The 21,597-nt window shown below is 46.7% G+C and overlaps 1 protein-coding gene and 1 long non-coding RNA gene across 2 annotated transcripts in view; one reads left to right on the forward strand and one right to left on the reverse strand.

The window, feature by feature from the left end:
• The window catches only part of SLC67A1 (solute carrier family 67 member 1), an 86,154-nt gene extending 82,760 nt beyond the window's left edge, over positions 1 to 3,394 (reverse strand). The window contains exon 1 of the mRNA XM_081942370.1: positions 3,187 to 3,394. Coding sequence (XP_081798496.1) covers positions 3,187 to 3,300 — 114 coding nt within the window. The 5' untranslated portion in view covers positions 3,301 to 3,394. The remainder of the gene's footprint in view (positions 1 to 3,186) is intronic.
• A 10,409-nt stretch (positions 3,395 to 13,803) lies between these two features.
• LOC309384658 lies at positions 13,804 to 19,414 on the forward strand. The gene is made up of 3 exons (XR_014174093.1): positions 13,804 to 13,952; positions 16,822 to 16,961; positions 19,324 to 19,414. It is a non-coding gene; the product is annotated as an uncharacterized lncRNA (long non-coding RNA).
• The last annotated feature ends 2,183 nt before the right edge of the window (positions 19,415 to 21,597 follow it).

Consider the following 21,597-nt stretch of genomic DNA (forward strand, 5'->3'; position numbering starts at 1 on the left):
TCCCTAGCAATTAAACCATAATAGCCACAACTGCCTGTAATCAAATCTCACCAGAAAGTGTGATTTAAAAAATTCTATTCAGCTCCCAATTAATAATAACAACCTTAATAATTATTATTAATTATTAACAATACTAACACCATAAAACATCAACATTTGCCTATCCCAGATACTTGGGAAGGACTTGATAGGTGGATAAAAATGCCAAGTCCAGTAATTCACACGTGGCTGACTGTGCGACAAGCCAATAATAAAACAACAACAACAACAATAAACATTTATTTATTTATTATTATTTATTTTATTGAACTTATTAGTCGCCCCCTCTCCCCACAGGGACTCGGGGCGACGTACAGAGCAATAATCAAGATAGCACCATATATCGTGCAGAGGAGGTAAAAACAAGTCCATAAATAAGCATACTTACAAAGTTTAAAACCAAAAAATATTAAAAACAAAATTTCCCATTATAAAATGACCTGGGGTGGCAAGATTGTAACGTTTATGCCAGGCCGGCTTGACAAAACAGGTAGGTCTTCAGCTTCATGCGGAAGGAGCGAAGATCGGTTGTTGTCCGGATGTCTGGGGGGAGGTCATTCCAAAGGGTAGGGCCCACCAGAGAGAAGGCCCTACTCCTGGGCACCGCCCCCTGGCACTCTCTAGAGGACGGCACCCGGAGCAGCCCCTCCCTGTGTGAGCGAGTGGGTCGCAGGGATGTATGGGGCAGGACGCGATCCCGCAGGTAACTAGGCCCTGTGCCATGGAGCGCTTTGAAGATGGTGACCAATACCTTGAAGCGCACCCGGTAGGCCACAGGAAGCCAGTGCAGCTCGCGCAGGATAGGTGTTATATGGGAGAATCTCAATCTCCCCATAATAACCCGCGCGGCTGCATTCTGGACCAACTGCAGTCTCCGGGCGCACCTCAAGGGGAGCCCCATGTAGAGAGCGTTACAGTAGTCCAGGCGGGACGTCACCAGCGCGTGAGTGACTGTGCGCAAGACCTCCCGGTCCAAAAGGGGCCGCAACTGACGCACGAGGCGAACCTGGTGGAACGCCCCCCTTGCTACGGCCGCCACGTGATCTTCTAAGGTCAGCCGATCGTCAAGGAGGACGCCCAAGTTGCGCGCCCCTTCCACAGGGGCTAATTGCTCATCCCCGATGGTCAGCGATGGAGTATGCTGATTGAATCGGGAAGCCGGGAACCACAGCCACTCTGTCTTGGAGGGGTTGAGCCTGAGCCTGCTGTCATCCATCCAGACCCGTACGGCTTCCAGACATCGGGTCATCACTTCGACAGCCTCGTTGGGGTGGTTTAGGGTGGAAATGTACAACTGAGTATCATCAGCGTACAGGTGGTAACTCACCCCAAAACCACGGATGATCTCGCCCAGCGGCTTCATATATATGTTGAATAGGAGAGGCGAGAGGATCGACCCCTGTGGGACCCCACAATTGAGGGGCCTTGCGGTCGACCTCTGTTCCCCCGTCAACACACATTGCGTCCGGCCAGAGAGGTAGGAGTGGAACCACCGTAGCACGGTGCCTCCAACCCCCAACCCCTCCAGCCGGCGCAATAGGATACCATGGTCGATGGTATCGAAGGCCGCCGAGAGATCTAATAGGACAAGGATGGAGGAACAACCCCCATCCTTTGCCCTCCAGAGATCATCCACCAACGCGACCAAGGCCGTCTCCGTGCTGTGACCGGGTCGGAAGCCGGACTGGCGCGGGTCTAGATAATCAGCTTCCTCCAGGTGACGCGAAAACTGCTGAGCCACCACACTCTCAACAACCTTTGCTAAAAAAGGAAGGTTGGAGACAGGACGATAATTTGCTAGTTCCTTTGGGTCCAGAGAAGGCTTCTTGAGCAGGGGCCTGACCACCGCCTCTTTCAAGGCGGCCGGCATCCGGCCCTCCCCCAACGAAGCGTTCACCAGTCCCAGTAGCCAGCCTCGTGAGCCCTCCCAGGAGGCCAGCACCAACCAGGAGGGACACGGGTCCAGTAAACATGTGGTGGCCCGCAGTCGCCCGCGCAACCTGTCCAAATCTTTGAATTTGCCTATCTCAGGTCCTTGGAAGGGCTTGGTGGGTGGATAAAATTGCTAAATCCAGTCTAAACATTTGGCTGACTGCATGACCAACCATAATAATTACAAATCAAGTCTAATGATAATAATAGATGCCTTGTGTAGAATCCTAAAATATCTGGGCTACCATTTGAACACCATCAGCATCAACAAAATCACCACTCGTCATTTGAAAAAGGTGGCTTTACTTGGATCAACTTGCATCCTGCGCTGATACCTTGAACAACATTGAACAACATCTGACTACTTGAGAAGAATCAATACAGGGATAAAAATCAGGTGTGGGCTGCTGGGCATTTGCAGAGGTTCCGGAGAACCTCTAGCTAAGATTCTATGCAGTTTGTAGAACCCCCAAATCCCACGCCTGGCTGGCCCCGCCCACCCCTCCCCTCCCAGGAGTCCCCATGTGGCCCATTTTTATGCAGGTAAGTGCAGGGCCTGCAAGGAGGCTCTGGGGGTGGGGGGGGGAGCAAAAAAGAAGCCTACTGGAAGTTCAAGAAGGGCCTCTAGAGCCTGGGGAGGCTGTTTTTGCCCCTCCCAGAGACTCAAGGAAAGCCTCCAAAGCCCAGGGAGGGCAAAAACACCCTGCCTGCCGTGGTGCAGGAGGCCGACTAGGCCACGCCCACCATGGCCACACCCACCCAGCAACTGGGCAGAGAACCCCTTGCTAAAACTTTTGAAGTCCACCCCTGATGAAAATGTCAAATCTACCATAATAGCTACATTTATACGCCACTTGACTCCCAGCAACTCTGGAAGGTTTACATTTTGTTAAAAGCGTTTAGAAACAAGGAACAATACAAAAACACAAAAACAACAATTAACTAAGTTTGTTTTATTGAATTCACTCCTTGGCCTGGGAGATGACACAGAAACAAGACTCAAGGAGAGTCTTGAGGGAAAGTTACTTATACAGCCCAGCCTTATGAGCTAGTAAGGTAACGAGAACAAATCTTGCAAAACAAATATTAGTTCGTATATTTTAATTTATCTGAGGTGACATGAGTAAATGGATTTCTACTTAGTAGTACCAACAAACATGCCATGGTTTCAAGCCATAACTGAACAGGCAGCAAGCATTCACTCGTTGTACTCACTGGCACAATCCCAAATTGCATAAACATGCAGGTCAGATCCATAGCCGTCAGGAGGTAAGTGATTTTAATCACCCACCATGCTGTGGTCATATTTACGGTTTTCTTATCTTCCATTTCCAAGTCTTCCTCTTCCACTTCCAAGTTTTGTTCACTCTGAAAAGTTTCCTATATATTCTTGTGTACTGCACAGTCTGGAGGGTGTGTGGGGAAGTGAAATCAAATGAAAGATGGAACACCTGCTCATTAACATAAAGTGCAAAAGTCCTGGTTTTTTTAAAAAAAAAAAAAACTTGGAATCAGTGCTGAGTCATGGCATAGGTTACGTTTTTGTGCTGAAGGCACTTTAGCAAGCGAGTTTGCTGGATTAGTAAACTCACTTGCTAAAATGTTTTATTTGTTTAGATTGCTAATATATTTGCTTAGCTTAAGCAACTTAGTACTGAGGAGAAATTTCCTGACAGTTAATCAGTGGAACAGCTTGCCTCCAGAAGTTGTGAATGCCCCAACACTGGAAGTCTTTAAGAAGATGTTGGATAGCCATTAGTCTGGAACGGTATAGGGTTTCCTGCCTAGGCAGGGGGTTGGACTAGAAGACCTCCAAGGTCCCTTCCAACTCTGCTATTGTATTATTGTAATGATCTCAGCAGGACCCACATTTAAATCTTGAAGACTGAAAAAAAATACAAATAAAATAATAGTGCGTCCATATCTTTTGTGCATCTTCTTGGAGGTACCAAGACACTCAGTGAACCAACTTAGCATAAATAGACTGCAGTCACATACTGGTAGCATAAAACTTTATTTAGGAAGAAAACCTATTATGTGATATATTTATTTAGTTCCTCATCAGTGAACTGAAGACCACTGTTTTGGAGACTCAGAAAAAATACTGTATTGACCAGAAATACATATAGCATAGTCCCATGGTGGCGAACCTTTAAGGCCATTTTTCACCCTTCGGAAGCTTCAGGAGGCTTCCCTGAAGGCTCTGGAGGGCGAAAAACTGGCCCTACGGGCAAACTGGAAGTTTGGGAAGTCACTTCCGGTTTGGCCGTAGGGCTGTTTTCTCCCTCTGGAGCTTTCAGGGAAGCCTCCTGAAGGCTCTGGAGGACATAAAACAGCCCTACTAGCAAACCGGAAGTCTGTTCTTGAACTTCTGGTTTACCCATAGGGCCGTTTTTTTGCGCTCCGGAGGCTTCAGAGAAGCTCCTGAAGCCTCCAGAGGGCCTCCGGGGGGTGGGGGAGACTGTTTTCACCCTCCCCAGGCTCTTAGAAAGCCTCTGGAGCCTGGGGAGGGCAAAAGTGGGGGCGTCGCGCTGGTCGTGCACATACGTGTGCTGGTGTCACGCGCATAGCATTATGGGTGTGGGCATATCCACATATGACCCCCCTGTGCTCCCCCTGCTTTTGGCACACGATCCAAAAAGGTTAGCTATCACTGGCATATACTAATCTATTTGTTGGATACAACAACCTATGTGAAAGTATGTACAATAGATATATCTACTGTACAGGTAGTCCTCAACTTAAATCTACAGTATTAATTTAGTGACTGTTCAAAGTCACAACAGCATTGCAAAAATGACTTTTGACCATTTTTCACACCTATGAGTGTTGCAGTATCCCTGTGGTCACATGATCAAAATTCAGATGCTTGGCAACTGACTAGTATTTATGACGGTTTCAGTGTCCCAGGATCATGTTATCACCTTTTGCAACCTTCTGACAAGCAAAGTCAATAGGGAAGCCAGATTCAGTTCACAACCCTGTTCGTAACTTAACAACTGCAGTGATTGACTTAACAACTGTGGCAAGAAAGATAATAAAATGGAGCAAAACTCATTTAACAACTGTCTCACTTAGCAACAGAAATGTTGGGCTCATTTGTGGTCATAAATCAAGAACTACCTGTATGCACAAACTTTTATTTTTCAGATGAGGGAGGGGTGCTTAGTAACAATAGCGTGGCAGGTCTTGAGTTCAGCTCCTGTTACCTCAGTTAAAAAGGATTACAGAGCAAGGTTTGGAGAAAAAACCCTCCAGGGAATCCTTAGAGAAGGAAATCCTCCCAGGGAATTCTTGGAAAGGGAAGATAAAAGGTAACACACCTCTTATGTTATGTTATGTGGTCTGATACCAGGGGTGGGCTTCAACATTTTTAGCAACGGGTTGTCTGCCCGGTTGCTGGGGGGCATGGCCATGGCCTAGTTGGCCTGTTGCACCATGGAAGGGGAGGCGTTTTTGCCGTCCAGCGGCTCTGGAGGCATTCTTCAAGCCTCCCGGAGGGCAAAAACGGCCTTCCCAGGCTCCGGAGGCCCTCTGGAGGCTAGAAATGGGCTGTTTCCAGCCTTCCTGAATTTCCGGTAGGTCTGTTTCTCACTCTCCCTGAGCCTCCGTGTGCACCCTGAACTTACCTGCATCCAAAACGGGCCGGGTGGGGACTCCTGGGCAGGGTGGGTGGGGCCAGCCAGCAGTGAGATTTGGGGGTTCTTCGAACTGCACAGAATCTTAGCTAGAGGTTCTCCCAAACCATTGTGAACCCCTAACAGCTTACCCCTGGATACCACCCACAATACAGGAGTGTGCAGTTTCCAAAAACAATTACAGGGATGTTAGATATTAGCATATATCGCAGCAGGTCTCCTTTCTGGTCCGCCGCTACAGCAGGAAACAGGTATCGTTCTGATTGGTCGAGAGACGTACCCGATCCCTATAAAAGGAGAATCCTCCGGCCACAGAGCAAGCTGGATCACTACTATTACTAATAAAGAGCTGATAAGTCACTACGTGTCTTCCGTCTGTTCTCTCGTTGCCCGAATCTAACATTGGCAACGAGGGTGGGATCGAGAGGCAGACAGGACGCAGAGAGCTGCTACAGAATCCCCGGATTCGATCCAGCCCAGGAATTTGGCAGAAATTCCGGCAGCCATCTCAGGACACCGCAGCGCGGCAAATTCAAACGGAGAGAAGATGGCGATGCACACTCCACCCGCTCCATTCGACCCAACGAACGACGAATGGGAGGCTTTCATGATTCGCTTCGAGTGTTTTCTCGAAGCGAACGAATACACGGGAATAACAGATGCCCGAAAGAAAAACATTTTCCTCGGCTACTGTGGGCGAGAAGTTTTCAACACGGCCAGAGACCTCACCGCGCCTACTCCGATACAAGCGGTATCATGGACGGCGTTGCAACAGACTCTACAGACTCATTACGCGCCAAAACCTTCCCGCCACGTTTGCCGCCAGGAATTCAACACGCGGAACCAGAAGGCGGGAGAATCAATCAACCAATATGTTGCAGCCCTACATAAAGCAGCAACTCACTGCGAGTTCAGGGATCTGGACGAGCACATCCTGGCAAGATTTGTTTGTGGGTTAAGGGACATCTCGCTACAAAAAAGGCTGTTGGCAAACCCAAATTTAACCCTACAAATAGCACTAAATGAAGCAAGAGCATCAGAGTCAGCGGAAAGATCGTCGGAAACCATACAACGCGGATTCAACGTGAGCCAGCCAGCACCCAGACACACCAGAGTCCACTACGAGGACACTTATCCCGACTACGAGGATCCCGAGTTCGAGGACAGTCACCTGATGCGGAGCAGTCACATGAGGCCTGGGGGGAGACCCGGACCCCGTTTGCCGCCCTGCGCAAGCTGCGGAGGGAATCACCCCCGGTCTACCTGTCGGTTCAGGAACGTTGTTTGTTCACACTGCAACAAACTTGGGCACATCGCACGAGTGTGCCGGAGCGAAGTCCCTGCCTCCTCATGGCAGCCGTCTACGTACCGCCAACAGAAGCCCAACTCAGGGGCTTGGCGAAATCAAAAAGGGCGCCCAGAGAGAAATCCACAAGTGTTTACCCAGAGAGACAATTCCCAAAGAGCTGAAAGGGCGTTTCCCCAGAGAGATTATACTCAAAGAGCTGAGAGAGCGTTCTACCAAGACGCTCAACGAGAGTATTTTCAGGATACCGATGCTGAGATAGAGTTGACCCAGAGAGAGGAATTGCGAACCTATCTCACCACAATAAGTCAGGTCCACACCAAGCGACCTAAAAAGCTGAAAGTCACAGTCCTCTTGGAGGGCTCTCCTTGCGAGCTAGAAGTTGACACAGGATCGTCCCTGATGATCATTTCATGGGCTTCCATGAAAAAGGCTATCCCTAGCCTCAAAAAGAGCCAACTACGCGCACCAGACATCCTGCTACGAGACTACCAGGGGAACCGAGTCCCCATCGTGGGCCAAGGCACGTTCCAGATTCGTTTCAAGGACATCAGAGCCCAGCTGCCCGTGACCATCGCCAGCGCACCACTACAGAACCTTCTAGGACTTGATTGGTTTGAAGCTTTGGGATTAGAAGTCACCGGAATCAACGCCGTGGAGAACAGCAGCGCTGAACAGATTTTTAAGGAGTTCGAGGATGTGTTCAGCCCCGGTCTTGGTAAGTATGTGGGTAAACCAATTTCATTCAATTTAGACCCCAAAGTGGCGCCAATCCGACTTAAACCGAGACGAGTGCCCTTTGCACTCCGCCCAAAAATAGATAAAGAGATAGATAAGTTAGTAGAGCAAGGGATCCTTGAGCCGGTGGATCACGCGCGCTGGGAAACTCCCATTGTGACCCCAGTCAAACCAGACGGGTCAGTCCGCATCTGCGCGGACTATAAATGCACAATTAATGTCGCACTACAACAAAGCGCATATCCTGTGCCAGTAGTACAACACTTATTGCACTCGTTGGGGCCAGGAAAAATATTTGCTAAGTTAGACATGGCACAAGCTTACCAGCAGTTGCCCTTGGACAGCGCCATGGCGGAGGCCCAAACTATAGTGACGCACAGAGGAGCATTCAAATGCAATCGGCTACAATTCGGTGTGAGTATTGCTCCAGGTCTGTTCCAGAGCGTCATGGAACGGCTTTTGCAAGGGATACCGGGAGTCGTCCCCTATTTCGACGACATCTTGGTATCAGCTGCAAACGAGGAGCAGCTATTAAAAAGAGTCAGGACTGTTTTGGCCAGAATCAGAGAAAAGGGTCTCCGCCTCAAAAAGGAGAAATGCCAAATTAACGTTCCTAGTGTAGAATTCCTGGGATATAGAATCGATGGTCAGGGAATACACCCCACTTCAAAGAAAATTAAGGCGATCCAGGACGCCCCCACACCACGAAATCAGACCGAGTTGCAGGCCTTCCTCGGACTACTTAACTTCTACAGCGTTTTTCTGAGACAGAAGGCGACCGTTGCTGAACCGCTTCATCGACTACTCCAAAGGAACGCAACATGGAGATGGGGACGATCCAAAGCAGCAGCTTTTGCCGCAGTAAAGCGCCTGCTCACCACCGACTCACTGCTAGTGCAATACAGCCAGACGCTACCTCTGGTATTGACCTGCGACGCATCCCCATTCGGCGTGGGCGCAGTCCTCAGCCACAGGATGCCAAACGGGAACGAAGCACCCATCGCCTTTTACTCCAGGACTCTTTCTTCGGCCGAGAGGAATTACAGCCAGATGGACAGGGAAGCGTTAGCTGCTGTCGCTGGAGTAAAACGCTTCCACGAATACCTCTACGGCCACGATTTTGAACTGATTACAGATCATAAACCGCTGTTGGGACTTTTGGCGGGAAACTGCCCCACACCAGTTTCCCTTTCTCCACGCATGACCAGGTGGACTGTTTTCCTGGCCGCGTACTCTTACAAGTTAATTCATCGACCGGGCTCCACTCTAGGACATGCAGACGCACTCAGCCGTTGCCCACTTCCGGATCTATTGCCAGACCCCACTCCCGAGGTACCGGTATTGTTGATTGACTGTTTGGACTCAGGACCGGTTTCTTCCTGCGACGTTGCCAGATTCTCTGCTAGGGACACGATAATAAAGCAAGTTCAAACCTGGGTTTGGAGGGGGTGGCCGAAAGGTAACGTGGGCCCGGAATTCAAACTATTTTGGGGGAAACGTGATGAGCTTTCAGTGTTGCAAGGTTGTTTATTGTGGGGGGATCGAGTTGTTATTCCTTATGCGTTACGTAGAAATGTATTAGAGGCATTACATGTGGGGCATCCGGGGATCGTTAGAATGAAGGCATTAGCAAGAAGTTATGTTTGGTGGCCCAACATGGACAAAGAAATAGAGGAATGGGTGGCCACTTGTGATCCATGCCAAGAATCGAGACCAGCACCCCCGGAAGCGCCCGCCACTGAATGGGAGAAGCCTAAAGCACCCTGGTTGTGAATACACATCGATTTCGCAGGGCCAGTCCAAGGTCAGACCTTCCTTATAGTTGTGGATGCATACTCCAAATGGCTAGAAGTAGTCCTAATGACTTCAACCACGGCAGAGGCAGTCATTAAGGTTCTACGGCGACTTTTTGCCACTCATGGCCTGCCCGACCTCCTGGTCTCCGATAATGGGCCCCAGTTCACGGCCATGCAATTTGAAACGTACTTAGCAGGTCAGGGAATTCGGCATGCCCTCGTCGCGCCATTCCATCCAGCATCAAACGGACAGGCGGAGAGAATGGTGCGATCCGCAAAAGAGGCCCTCGCTAGGATGGGTCCAGGTGATTGGCAAACACGCATTGACCATTACCTCTTAATTCAACATATTACCCCCAGCGCAACGACGGGTAGGAGCCCCGCTGAACTACTCATGGGCCGCCGTCTACGGTCTCACCCTAATTACTCTGCCACATCGCCCCCAGACTCTACAAGCAAAATTCGGAATTTTAGCATAGGGGATTCAGTATACGCCCACAACTATGCAGGGGGAACATTGTGGATGCCGGCAAGGGTTATTGGCATCACGGGTCCACGATCATATCTGCTAGAGCTTGAAGACGGACGAAATTGGAAAAGGCACATCGATCAACTACGAGGTCGCCTGGCACACTCAGACCTGCGGGCTGACGATGGGGACTATCTGCCAGCACAAAGTCAGCCACTCGAGAGCCCTAACACAGAGAACCACGACGCCTACGAGCCCAGGATAGAACAAGAGGTCGAAGGAGAAACCGAACAACGCCAAAGCAACGAAAGCCTGCAGACCCCTGACAACGAAGCAGAAAAGGCAACCGATCCTGCAACCGATCCTGCAACCACTTCAGATCAGCCCGAACTGCGGCGTTCCACCCATGTAAGGCAAACACCTACTTATCTAAAGGACTATGTAACTAACCGGAATGCTCCATCTAAGAGGGGAGGGGTGTTAGATATTAGCATATATCGCAGCAGGTCTCCTTTCTGGTCCGCCGCTACAGCAGGAAACAGGTATCGTTCTGATTGGTCGAGAGGCGTACCCGATCCCTATAAAGGGGAACCCTCCGGCCACAGAGCAAGCTGGATCACTACTACTACTAATAAAGAGCTGATAAGTCACTACGTGTCCTCCGTCTGTTCTCTCGTTGCCCGAATCTAACAAGGGATTTCAATTTATTTCACAAAAACTCTAATGCACAGAGGCATGGATCCTTTCTCCTTTAAGTTTTTGTGCTGTTTTGGGAAGTCTCCACTGTGTATTTAGGAGAGATGAATGGAAGAGATGGAGGAAGAAACGGAAGGAGGAACACCTGAAGGGAAGATTTCCATTAGCAGGCGGTGCACATGTGAATGTAGCTGACAACTGGAAAATGAGTAGTAAATTGACTGCTATTTGTATCATGAAAGCACAACAGTCCTTTCTCTCAAGGCATCCGATAAGATGTTATAGTACTAAAATATTACTATTTAATTACTAGTCTAAAAGTAAATGCAAGATTAATAAATCAGAACAATTCAGAAGCTGCCCATTGTGTTATAATGGACAAAGGGCTTACAGAAGAGCAATGAGCTAATGGCGACATTCAATTCCAGTCAGCTTGAAAGAGCTTCTCACTGTTTACATTTCTTACTAAGCATTATGAAAATAAAGAAGGAAAATCCATCTTCCTGGTTTGTACTCAACAGGGACCGTGTTAAAATTGTCATCCATGAATACAGCAGAAGAATAAAAATAATATGTATAATCAAGATATAATATTTTTTAAATTTTATTTATGGAAAGACTATTTTATTTCAAGTCAATGCCAATGCTGCAAGAAGATCTCTAGAACATGAGTGTCAAACTGATGTCGTCACAGCGTCATCACATGACATATTGCTACTTTTCCAACCTTTGTTAAACCAGAAGTGGGCGTGGCCAGCACATGACACATCCAGCCCGTGGGCCACAAGTTTGACAGCCGTGATCTAGAAGATTTTTGTGAGTTGGGGGGGGGGGGAAGCCAGGGACTGGAAGTCACCCTTGGTAGAATACTGTAGAATACAATAGAATATTCTTTATTGGTCAAGTGTGATTGGACACACAAGCAATTTGTCTCTGGTGCATAAACTCTCAGTGTACATACAAGCAATGAAGTGATAAATCGTAAATAATAAGATACAAACAACAAAGGGCTAAATCATAAGATACCAATAGGAGAAGATAATAGGAAAGATGAGAAGGATAATAGCAATACAGCTCTACTACATGGATAAATATCCTTAGCGATAAGACACTCCTGTAGTAATTAGGATTTGGCAGAGTGATGGCATGGGGATGGCATGGGAAATGGTCCCAGTGTCTAGTTGTTTTGGCATGCATTGCTCTATAGCAGCATCCTGAGGGGAGGAGTTGAAACCGTTTATGTCCAGGATGTGAGGGGTCTGTAGATATTTTTCTCAGCCCTCTTTTTGGCTCGTGCAGTATTACAGGTATACAATATGGGCTTGTTTGCCGACAGCTCTTCTCAGTTAAAGTGTTCTATGGTCCATTACTGTACTCCTTTGGCTAATAGAGAGCTCAATTGTCTTCAAATGTATTGCCACACCTGGTGATCCTATCCAGTGGTGGGTTGCAATTTATTTTACTATTGGTTCACTCATGCACGATTGTGCGATCAGGCAATGCTTCTGCACAGAAGCGTCCGGATGGGTGGGTGGAGCCTCCTGCCACTGCCACTACCGGTTCGCCCGATCCGGGGCAAACCGGCAGCAACTCACCTCTGATCCTATCCTGCCACAGAGCAAAACTGTTAAAGTGCCATCTTCTGTTCTTTGAACTATACTTGAAAACTATATTTGCTAATCCCTATTCTGCTACTTGACTTGAGTTAGGCAAGTTCAAGAAACAGACACGCCAGAGATTCAAGGAATGCTAATTTCGGTTATGTATTAATAGAATCTTAACAGTCTGTCCAAAACCATTCAACCCCCACTTTTCTTAAGGACCACAAAATTGAGTGAGCAAAATGCAATCCCACAAGGAATACTGTAAACATAGTGTGATGGCAAAAAGGCCCTCGCTGGCACCACCAGTGGGAGGAGCTGTCAAGACAGAACCAGCAAAACACAACTAGCAGCAGTTGGCTCTCTTTCCAGCGAGATATGGAGTTTGCTACTTTGGGATGCAGTAAATAGACCATGATAATAATGAGCCAAGACTTGACAGAGATTAAGTTGATATTATTACTAGCAGGGAATTGTGAAACAAGCAGGGGTGGGTTCCTGCCAGTTCTAACCTCTTCTATAGAAGAGGTTCCACAAATCTACAGTGCCGTTTAGAACTGGTTCCAGCTCCCTCCTCCCGCCTGTCCGCACATCATCAAGATGAAGAACGAGAGGAGGAATTCTGGGAGTTGAAGTCCACAAATCTTAAAGCTGTCAAGTTTGAACACCCCTGGTTTTTTTTCTCTAAAGGGTTAGGGGTGCAAGGGTCTTGTAACTTGACAGCTTTAGGAATGCACACTTCAATGCCAGAGTTCCTGAGCCAACATGACTGGAGGAAGAATTCTGGGAGTTGAACTCCACAAGTCTTAAAGCTGTCAAGGGCTAGGGGTGCAAGGGTCTTGTAACTTGACAGCTTTAAGACTTGTGTGCTTCAAATGCCAGAATTTCTGAGCCAAAATTTTGGTTGCTAAGCAAGAGTGTTGTTAAGTGAGTTTCACCACATTTTATAAGTTGGCCATGCCCACCTAGTCACATTACTGCCAAGCCACTCCCACCCAGTCACATGGCCAGCAAGCCACTCCCACAAAGCAGGCCACACCTACAGAAAGGGTTCTAAAAAAATTTGAAACCCACCACTGGAAACAAGGTGCCCAAAAGCCAATGGTTTTTGTTGATCGCACTCTGTTGATTCCAAGTTCTCTTCCCTAAAGCATATTTTTGCCTTTTTTCCTTAGAAAGCATCATTAAACCCCTTCTGTGAGCCTTTCAACATCAAGGAACAGCATAAACATTGTAATGCTGTAAAAGAGCCCATTGGAAAATATTGCTTCCCAGCACTAACTTTTAAAGTTCCCAGCAATTATAAATTATAACATGTATTTCTCAACCAACCTCTAATGTTTTCATATGGTCAGAGTTAGGCTACATCCCCTTTAGGGCTCAATGAGGGACTTGCTGATTCAATTCTGTCTGGAACAAGCATTTTGGGGGAACTTCCTTGTCCACCTCACCTTGCCAGACAGGTTTAGTTTTACCCTAAGGAGATAAATTAACAATGACGTGGCATATTTACTTGTAGAAAGTAAACATGTCTTTTAAAGAAGATTTTCCAGCTCTTTCCAGTCATAAGAAGGAGTGAGGGGTGAACACTTTTATTTCAAAGCATTCCAAGCAGACGTGGTACTCAGCCAGTTCTGACGGGTTCAGAGAAGTGGCAAATAGGCTGGCCCCGCCCCCTCTGCTTCCCAGATGATCTTCTTTTGTTGCCCTGAACAGGAGAATGGAGCTGGAAAGCAGGTTAGTGGGGTGGGGTGGGGAAGGACTAATGGATTTTGCAGTAATCTTCTCCCAGGAGTGGGAAGGAAATGGGGATTTTGCAGTATCCTTCCCCTGCCACGCCCACAAAGCCACCCCCACAAAGCCCACCACACCCACAAACCACCCCCAAAGAACCGGTAGCAAAATTTTTGAATCCCACCACTGATTCCAAGCAATGTTTCCTGATTTAAATTCAACTGTTAAACCTGAGCAGAGGATTGGACTAGAGGACCACCAAGGTCCTTTCCAGCTCTATTCTGATTGATTGATTGATTGATTGATTGATTGATTGATATTATGGCCTTTCTTTGCCAGCACTTTCTGCCCTTGGCCTGTGACTGTATACTTTTAAATATATGTCACAGAAATGATTCAGTGTACTGGTTAGCTTTTAGTAATGTTATGTTGAGCATTAATTGTTCCGTGAAGAAATTTTTTTCGGTCTGCTTAAAGGTCATCCTTGACTTACAATCATTTGTTTAGTGACCATTTGAAGTTACAATGGTACTGAAAAAAGTGAATTATGACTGTTTTTCACACTCAGCACCCTTGCAGCATCCGCATAGTCACATGATCAAAATTCAGACGCTTAGCAACTGGCATGCATTTATGTCAGTTGCAGAGTCCCAAGGTCATGTGATTACCTTTTGCAACCTTCTGATAAGCAAAGTAAATGGGGGAAGCGGTGTTATTAACAGCTGCAGTCATGCAGCAATGTGGCAAGAAAGATTGTAAAATGAGGCAAAACTCAATTCTTGTCTTATCTAGCAAGAGAAACTTTGGGCTCAATTGTGATAATAAGTTGAGGACTACCTGTATTGATATTATCTCTTGTAGGACTGTATCAGGTACGTAGATAGGTAGGTAGGCAAGGAAGGAAGGGGAAAAATAAACCTCTGGTTGAACTGGAAATCAAATATTCAAACTGACAACACCCGAGTTTCCTGATCTCTCCACAATGTAATTGCTGTCCCACCCGGTGGTGGGATTCCAAACCTTTTCTCACCGGTTCTATGACACCTAACGTGTGCTTTGCGCAAGCGTACAGCACTCAAAGACCGCCCTCGGTATAAGCGCTGGTGAGCAGAGCTGGTTTTTAGCTCAGCTGAGGCGTGGCAATCCACTCTGCCATGTGAATCAGCTGAGCTAAAAAACAAGGGAATATAAGACAGGGAATGGCGGGAGTGGGAGGGCGGGGCCAGCCAGAGTTGTTCTCCGAACTGCTCAAAATTTCCGCTACCGGTATGCCAGAACCGGCCCGAACCAGCTGAATACCACCTCTGGTCCCACCTCCTGGACTGTCCTTAGATATTTTCTTAATATCCTACAAGTATCTCATGGGAGATTCCACTCTGTCATGAATTGGGGCACTGCTCATTAGGATGATAGTAGGTAAATACGGTAACTTTTTAAGAATTGACTCTCTTTTGTTTGTGTTATGGAGGTTGAAGCTATTTCACCCGTGGTATTAAAATGCCTGCTATGTACACAATGTAGATTGAATCTCCAATGGTCAATAACTTTAACTGCTTCTGTGATTACGAGATTGCTACTCTTTTTTAAAAATGTGAAAAGATAGCTCTGAGAAGATTGCAAAATGGCTATCAATAGCTCTGACTTCACAAACCCACCAGTGTCTCCTTTACATTATGAACCATTTCAGGATTTTTATGCCATCCCCCCCCCCCCCATCGACTTACTGCATTTCTTGCACTTCCTTTTTATGTTGCTCTTGGACTGCAGATAAACCATCATAAACAAACAAACAAACCCCCACAGCATGGGTCAAATAGTGCCAGAGGCCACCTGGCTGCAACCTAAACATGCTTTCCTCGCCATAAAGAAGAATACCATGATTTGGTAGCATCCTTCCTGTGGATTCATTCTCATGTTCTCTTACTTCTGAAGGCATGTCATAGTGCCTGGGAATTTTGAATGGCAACATAACATATCTGAAGGAAGTTGTTGACTAACTCACTCAACTAACTTGAGTGAAGTTGCTCTCTTTCTCAGAAATTTCTCATTCCCGACAGTGAGAACAAATAGTCAATGCAATAACTTTCCTCTAGAAGTTGTGGGTGCTTCATCATTAGAGGTTTTCAAGAAGAGATTGGACAGCCTATGTCTGGAATGGTATAAGGCCGTGATGGCAAACCTATGGTACGTGATGGCAAACCTATGGTATGCGTGCCTCTGTGTGCCACCTGAAAACCTGAAAAACAGGGTTTTCAGGCCATTTTTCGGGTCATTTTCAGGCTGTTTTTCAGGACAAAACCAAACCAAAAACAGGCATGCGCGCGCCGGCCAGGTGGTTTTGGGGTTTCTGGCACTCCGGCATGCGAGCACACATACATGCACGCACGTTCCACTTGGTGTCAAAAAGGGTTGCCATCACTGGTATAAGGTCTCCTGCTTGAGCAGGGGGTTGAACCAAGGTCCCTTGCAATCTCATTATTTTATGTACTGCCATATGTTCTATGTTCCTCAAAAACTACTAACGTATTCTTCATTTTTGCAGCCAGCAGCAATACACATTATATCTAATTTTTTGGCAGGTAGAATGAAGCCTTCAGCATGAGCCTATATTAACATGAGCCTTGTGCTACAGGCAAGGGTTTATTGAAAATTATTTCCTATGTGTTCATCTAATTTTCCACTAACAAGATCCTAGTCAAAACATCCAAATTCCAAGCAAAGGCATCACTTCTTAAACTGGGTATATCCAGGGGTGTGTGTGTGTGTGTGTGTGTGTGTGAATTCATTCTTCGCCAGCATTTGATAGGGGAAGGAATTCATTGCTGTAATAGCAGGTTTGATTAATGTTGCATTGTTTCCACTTTCCACACAGCAGATGGAGCAAGCTGACCATTAAAGGAATTTCAAGCTGGAAGTCTAGAAACCACAATTATTCTGAATGTATGCAGTACAGCCTCCTCAGCCAATAGGAATAACATTCATGTTTAGAGAAGCACCAGATGACAACTAAAGGCTAGTTTTCTGTACAGGTATCATAACTGCCCTGTTTAGCAACTATTCAAAGTTATGTTGTAAATTTGTGACTGGTCCTCACACTTAGGACTGTCACAGCATCATGTGATTACTATTTGTTTCCTTCCCACAAGTTGATTCAATGGAGAAGTCAGCAGTAAAATCCTACGTCACAGTCACATGATGTCTTGCTTAACTTCTGTGTCGCTGAGCAATGGAGTTGCTGGTCCCAATTGTGGTTGTTAAGCAAGGACTACCTGTATCTCTTTGCTGCCACCAAGTGGTCATTTGGATTTTTTGCAGCTCCAAAAGAGTAGGCCTAAGGCAGTGATGGCGAACCTATGGCATGCGTGCCACAAGTGGCACGCGGAGCCATTTGTCAGGGCACACGAGGCGCTGCCCTGTCAGCTGAGATTTCCTCTTCTCAGCTGAGTTCACCCTTTTTTAAAGCCATTTAAAGCATGCGCGCGCTGGCCAACTAAGTCCACCTTTTTAAAAGCTATTTTTCACCCTCCCCAGGCTCCAGAGGCTTTATAGGAGCCTGGGGAGGGCGAAAAGAGCCTCCCCCGCCCCCCCGGAGGCTTCAGGGACCGTCCCTGAAGCCTTCAGAATGCTTAAAACCACCCTCCAAGCAAACCGGAAATGACTTCCGGGTTGCTCGGAGGGTCATTTTGAGCGTTCCGAAGGCTTCAGGGACTGTCCGGAGGCTTCCCTGATGCCTTCAGAGCACTTAAAACGACCCTCCCAGCAACCCGGAAGTCACTTCTGGTTTGCTCAGAGGGTGGTTTTAAGCGCTCCGAAGGCTTCAGGGACCATCTGGACGGTCCCTGAAGCCTCCGGAGGGCCTCGGGGGGGGGGGGCAGGGGAGGCTCTTTTCGCCCTCCCCAGGCTCCTATAAAGCCTCTGGAGCCTGGGGAGGGCGAAAAAAGCATGTAAACATGGGGGGGGGGGCGTTGTGCGCACATGCGCACTGGGGATCGCACGTTACATTATGGGTGCAGCACGCCTGCACACACACACACCCGCGCTCCCCCCACTTGTGGCACGTGAGCCAAAAAAGGTCCGCCATTGCTGGCCTAAGGTATTTGGTAGGGGACGCGGTGGCTCAGTGGCTAAGATGCTGAGTTTGTCGATCAGAAGGTCGGCAGTTCAGCAGTTCGAATCCCTAGCGCTGTGTAACGGAGTGAGCTCCCATTACTTGTCCCGGCTTCTGCCAACCTAGCAGTTCGAAAGCCCATTAAAAAATGCAAGTAGAAAAATAGGAACCACCTTTGGTGGGAAGGTAACAGCGTTCTGTGCGCCTTCAGCGTTTAGTCATGCCAGCCACATGACCACGGAGACATCTTCGGACAGTGCTGGTTCTTTGCCTTTGAAACCGAGATGAGCACCACCCCCTAGAGTCGGGAAAGACTAGTACATATGTGCAAGGGGAACCTTTACCTTTAAGGTATTTGGTGAGCTGAAAACAGCTCTGAATATAAAGAGATAGAGATAAGTTTCCTGAGAATGGGCTCCAGCATGAGTCTGAAAACTTGAAAGACAAAAGTCTGGTCCTGGTGACCGACCCAGATTGGCTCCTGTAGAGACGTAGCCTGGCTGAAGCACCTGATGCCCTAATTCCTCATAATCCACCTATACTAAGTATACACACCATCCTAATATGTGATGAAAAGGGGCAGGGGAGTGGGAAAGGATTGTTATCAATCAGCAAATGCCAAGAAACCAATAACTTCTATATTCCAAACAATATATGCACTTCAATACCTCTTCCAACTCTGTGCCCTTTGGTGCCAAGACAGAAGGCAGCCAGCCTTCCCCTAACAATGGGGAAGGGGCATCACAAAAAGTTTGGGAAAAACTTATATGCTCTTTTTATGACAACTTAAAATTTATGGAGACTGTTTTGTGTAGTGTTTATGGCACCAGGCTAGAAGTTGGAAGACTATGACTTTTAGTCCCGCCCTAGGCACAAAGCCAGCCAGTTGACCTTGGGCCAGTCACTCTCTCTCAGCCCTAGGAAGGAGGCAATGGGAAATCACATCTAAAGAACCTTGCCAAGAAATTGCAGAGGCTACTCCAGGCAGTTGCCAGGATTCAACACTGATTGGAAGGCGCATATACACAACTTTTCAAAGGGAAAGTAGATTCTTCCCTTTCGGGGACTACAAAAAGTTTTTTCATCTCCCATTTACAATATCCATACTTTTCTCAGCTAAATGCTTATTTTGCACCCTTTACTGATATGTGATTCTTCTTTGAGTCATGCCTGACCCCTGATGACCATATGGACACTTCTGTACAGTTTGTTTGGCAATAATATGTGATGAGTTTGTCATGGCTTTCCTTGGATTTTGGTCCCCAGTCTAGCCTGATATCCCAGATTGGCATTCTTCCATTGAACTACTCAACCAGTTGCAACATTGCCTAGCTTTTCCTGTGACAGTCAAGGTAAGATTGAGGCTGCCACTTTCATCCTAATCCAACAGATTAAGACATGCTTATAAAAATATTTATCCCCAAAACATTTTCTTTGATGATGTGTTTGAAAAGGCTGGATACCACACTGCCACCCACTGTTGTTTAGCTTTTTGCAACCCAGATATGTAATAGCAATAGCACTTAGACTTTACAGCTCTCTCTAACCAGTTTACAAAATCAGCATATTGTCCCCAACAAGCTGGGTTCTCATTTTACTGATCTCGGAAGGATCGAAGACCAAGTAAACCTTGAGCTGGTGAGAATTGAATTGCTGGCAGGTCTAACCACTATTTGAGATAGAAAACGCCTATTTGAGATAGAAAATGCCCTTTTAAGATAGAAAATGTCTTTTTGAGGTAAGAAATGCCTTTTTGAGATAGAAAATGCCTATTTGAGATAGAAAATGCCCTTTTGAGATAAGAAATGCCTTTTTGAAGTAAGAAATGCCTATTTGAGATAGAAAATGTCTTTTTGAGGTAAGAAATGCCTTTTTGAGGTAAGAAATGCCTAGTTGAGATAGAAAATGCCTTTTTGAGATAAGAAATGCCTTTTTGAGGTAAGAAATGCCTATTTGAGATAGAAAATGCCTTTTTGAGATAGAAAATGCCTTTTTGAGATAAGAAATGCCTTTTTGAGGTAAGAAATGCCTATTTGAGATAGAAAATGCCTTTTTGAGATAAGAAATGCCTTTTTGAGGTAAGAAATGCCTATTTGAGATAGAAAATGTCTTTTTGAGGTAAGAAATGCATTTTTGAGGTAAGAAATGCCTATTTGAGATTGAAAATGCCTTTTTGAGATAAGAAATGCCTATCTGAGATAGAAAAACTAAACAAGCTCATCTTTCTCTCATTGGCAATAACATTATATGAGCAGCAAATTCAACAATGATGACCTTTTGTGACATAGAAAATCTGCTGCTACTGGTTGGGACAGTTCTATTTTTATAGCAGAGGAGAACATGACTTACCACTAGTGCTGGGCCTTGGCAGCTTCTCAATGAAAGTCAGAAGCTGGGCATTGGACACAGTAGATTCAGTTGTTATGCCGGGAAAGTCCTAAGATGACCTGAACATTTTTATAGCCTGTCCTTCTTGATTAGATCAGAGTTGTCAACAGCCACCAGCTCAGGAAAATAGATTCTCTAGGAATGTTTCCTGCTCCATTGAAAATTCAAGCACTATCACCGTATCACAAAAGCCGGGCTGTTTGCAAAATATGTCGTGGATGAAGGAAATGGACAAATCACGAAACACTTTAGAACACCCCTGCCATTTCTATCCTTGTTACTTTTTCAAACCAATTGTAACCATTTCAGTATTAAATTTTAAAACATATATAACTACTTTTTTACATTCTTCACCTTTTTATAACTCCAGAAAGAGACTGTGGCCATTTAATTTTGAGCTTCCATGAAGCCTCCAGAGCGCAGAAAACCGGCCCTACGGGCAAACCGGAAGTTCGGGAACGGACTTCTGGTTTGTTCGGAGGGTCGCTTTGAGTGCTCCGAAGGCATCAGGGAAGCCTCCTGATGGTCCCTGAAGCCTTCGGAGCGCTCAAAACGACCCTCCGAGCAAACAGGAAGTGACTTCCGGTTTGCTCGGAGGGTCGTTTTGAACGCTCTGAAGGCATCAGGGAAGCCTACTGACAGTTCCTGAAGCCTCCGGAAGGTGTCCGGGGAGGCTGTTTTCGCCCTCCCCAGGCTCCTATAAAGCCTCTGGAGCCTGGGTAGGGTGAAAAGGGGGGGAACGCCTGTAGTGCGTGCATGCGCACTGGGGAGGTCATGCACTGCATTATGGGTGTGGCACGCCTGCACACGACCCCCCTGCACTCCCCCCACTTATGGCACGCGAGCCAAAAAAGGTTTGCCATCGCTGATATAGGTAAAGGTTCACCTTGCACATATGTGCTAGTCGTTCCTGACTCTAAGTGGCGGTGCTCATCCCCGTTTCAAAGCCAAAGAGCCAGTGCTGGTCCAAAGACGTCTCCATGGTCATGTGGATGGCATGACTAAATGCTGAAGGTGCACGGAATGCTGTTATCTTCCCACCAAAGATGGTTTCTATTTTTCTACCTGCATTTTTACATGCTTTCGAACTGCTAGGTTGGTAGAAGCTGGAACAAGTAACGGGAGCTCACTCCGTTATGCAGTGCTAGGGAT

Source organism: Natrix helvetica (assembly GCF_964273705.1).
Source record: "Natrix helvetica genome assembly, chromosome: 1".
Classification (NCBI taxonomy): domain Eukaryota; kingdom Metazoa; phylum Chordata; class Lepidosauria; order Squamata; family Natricidae; genus Natrix; species Natrix helvetica.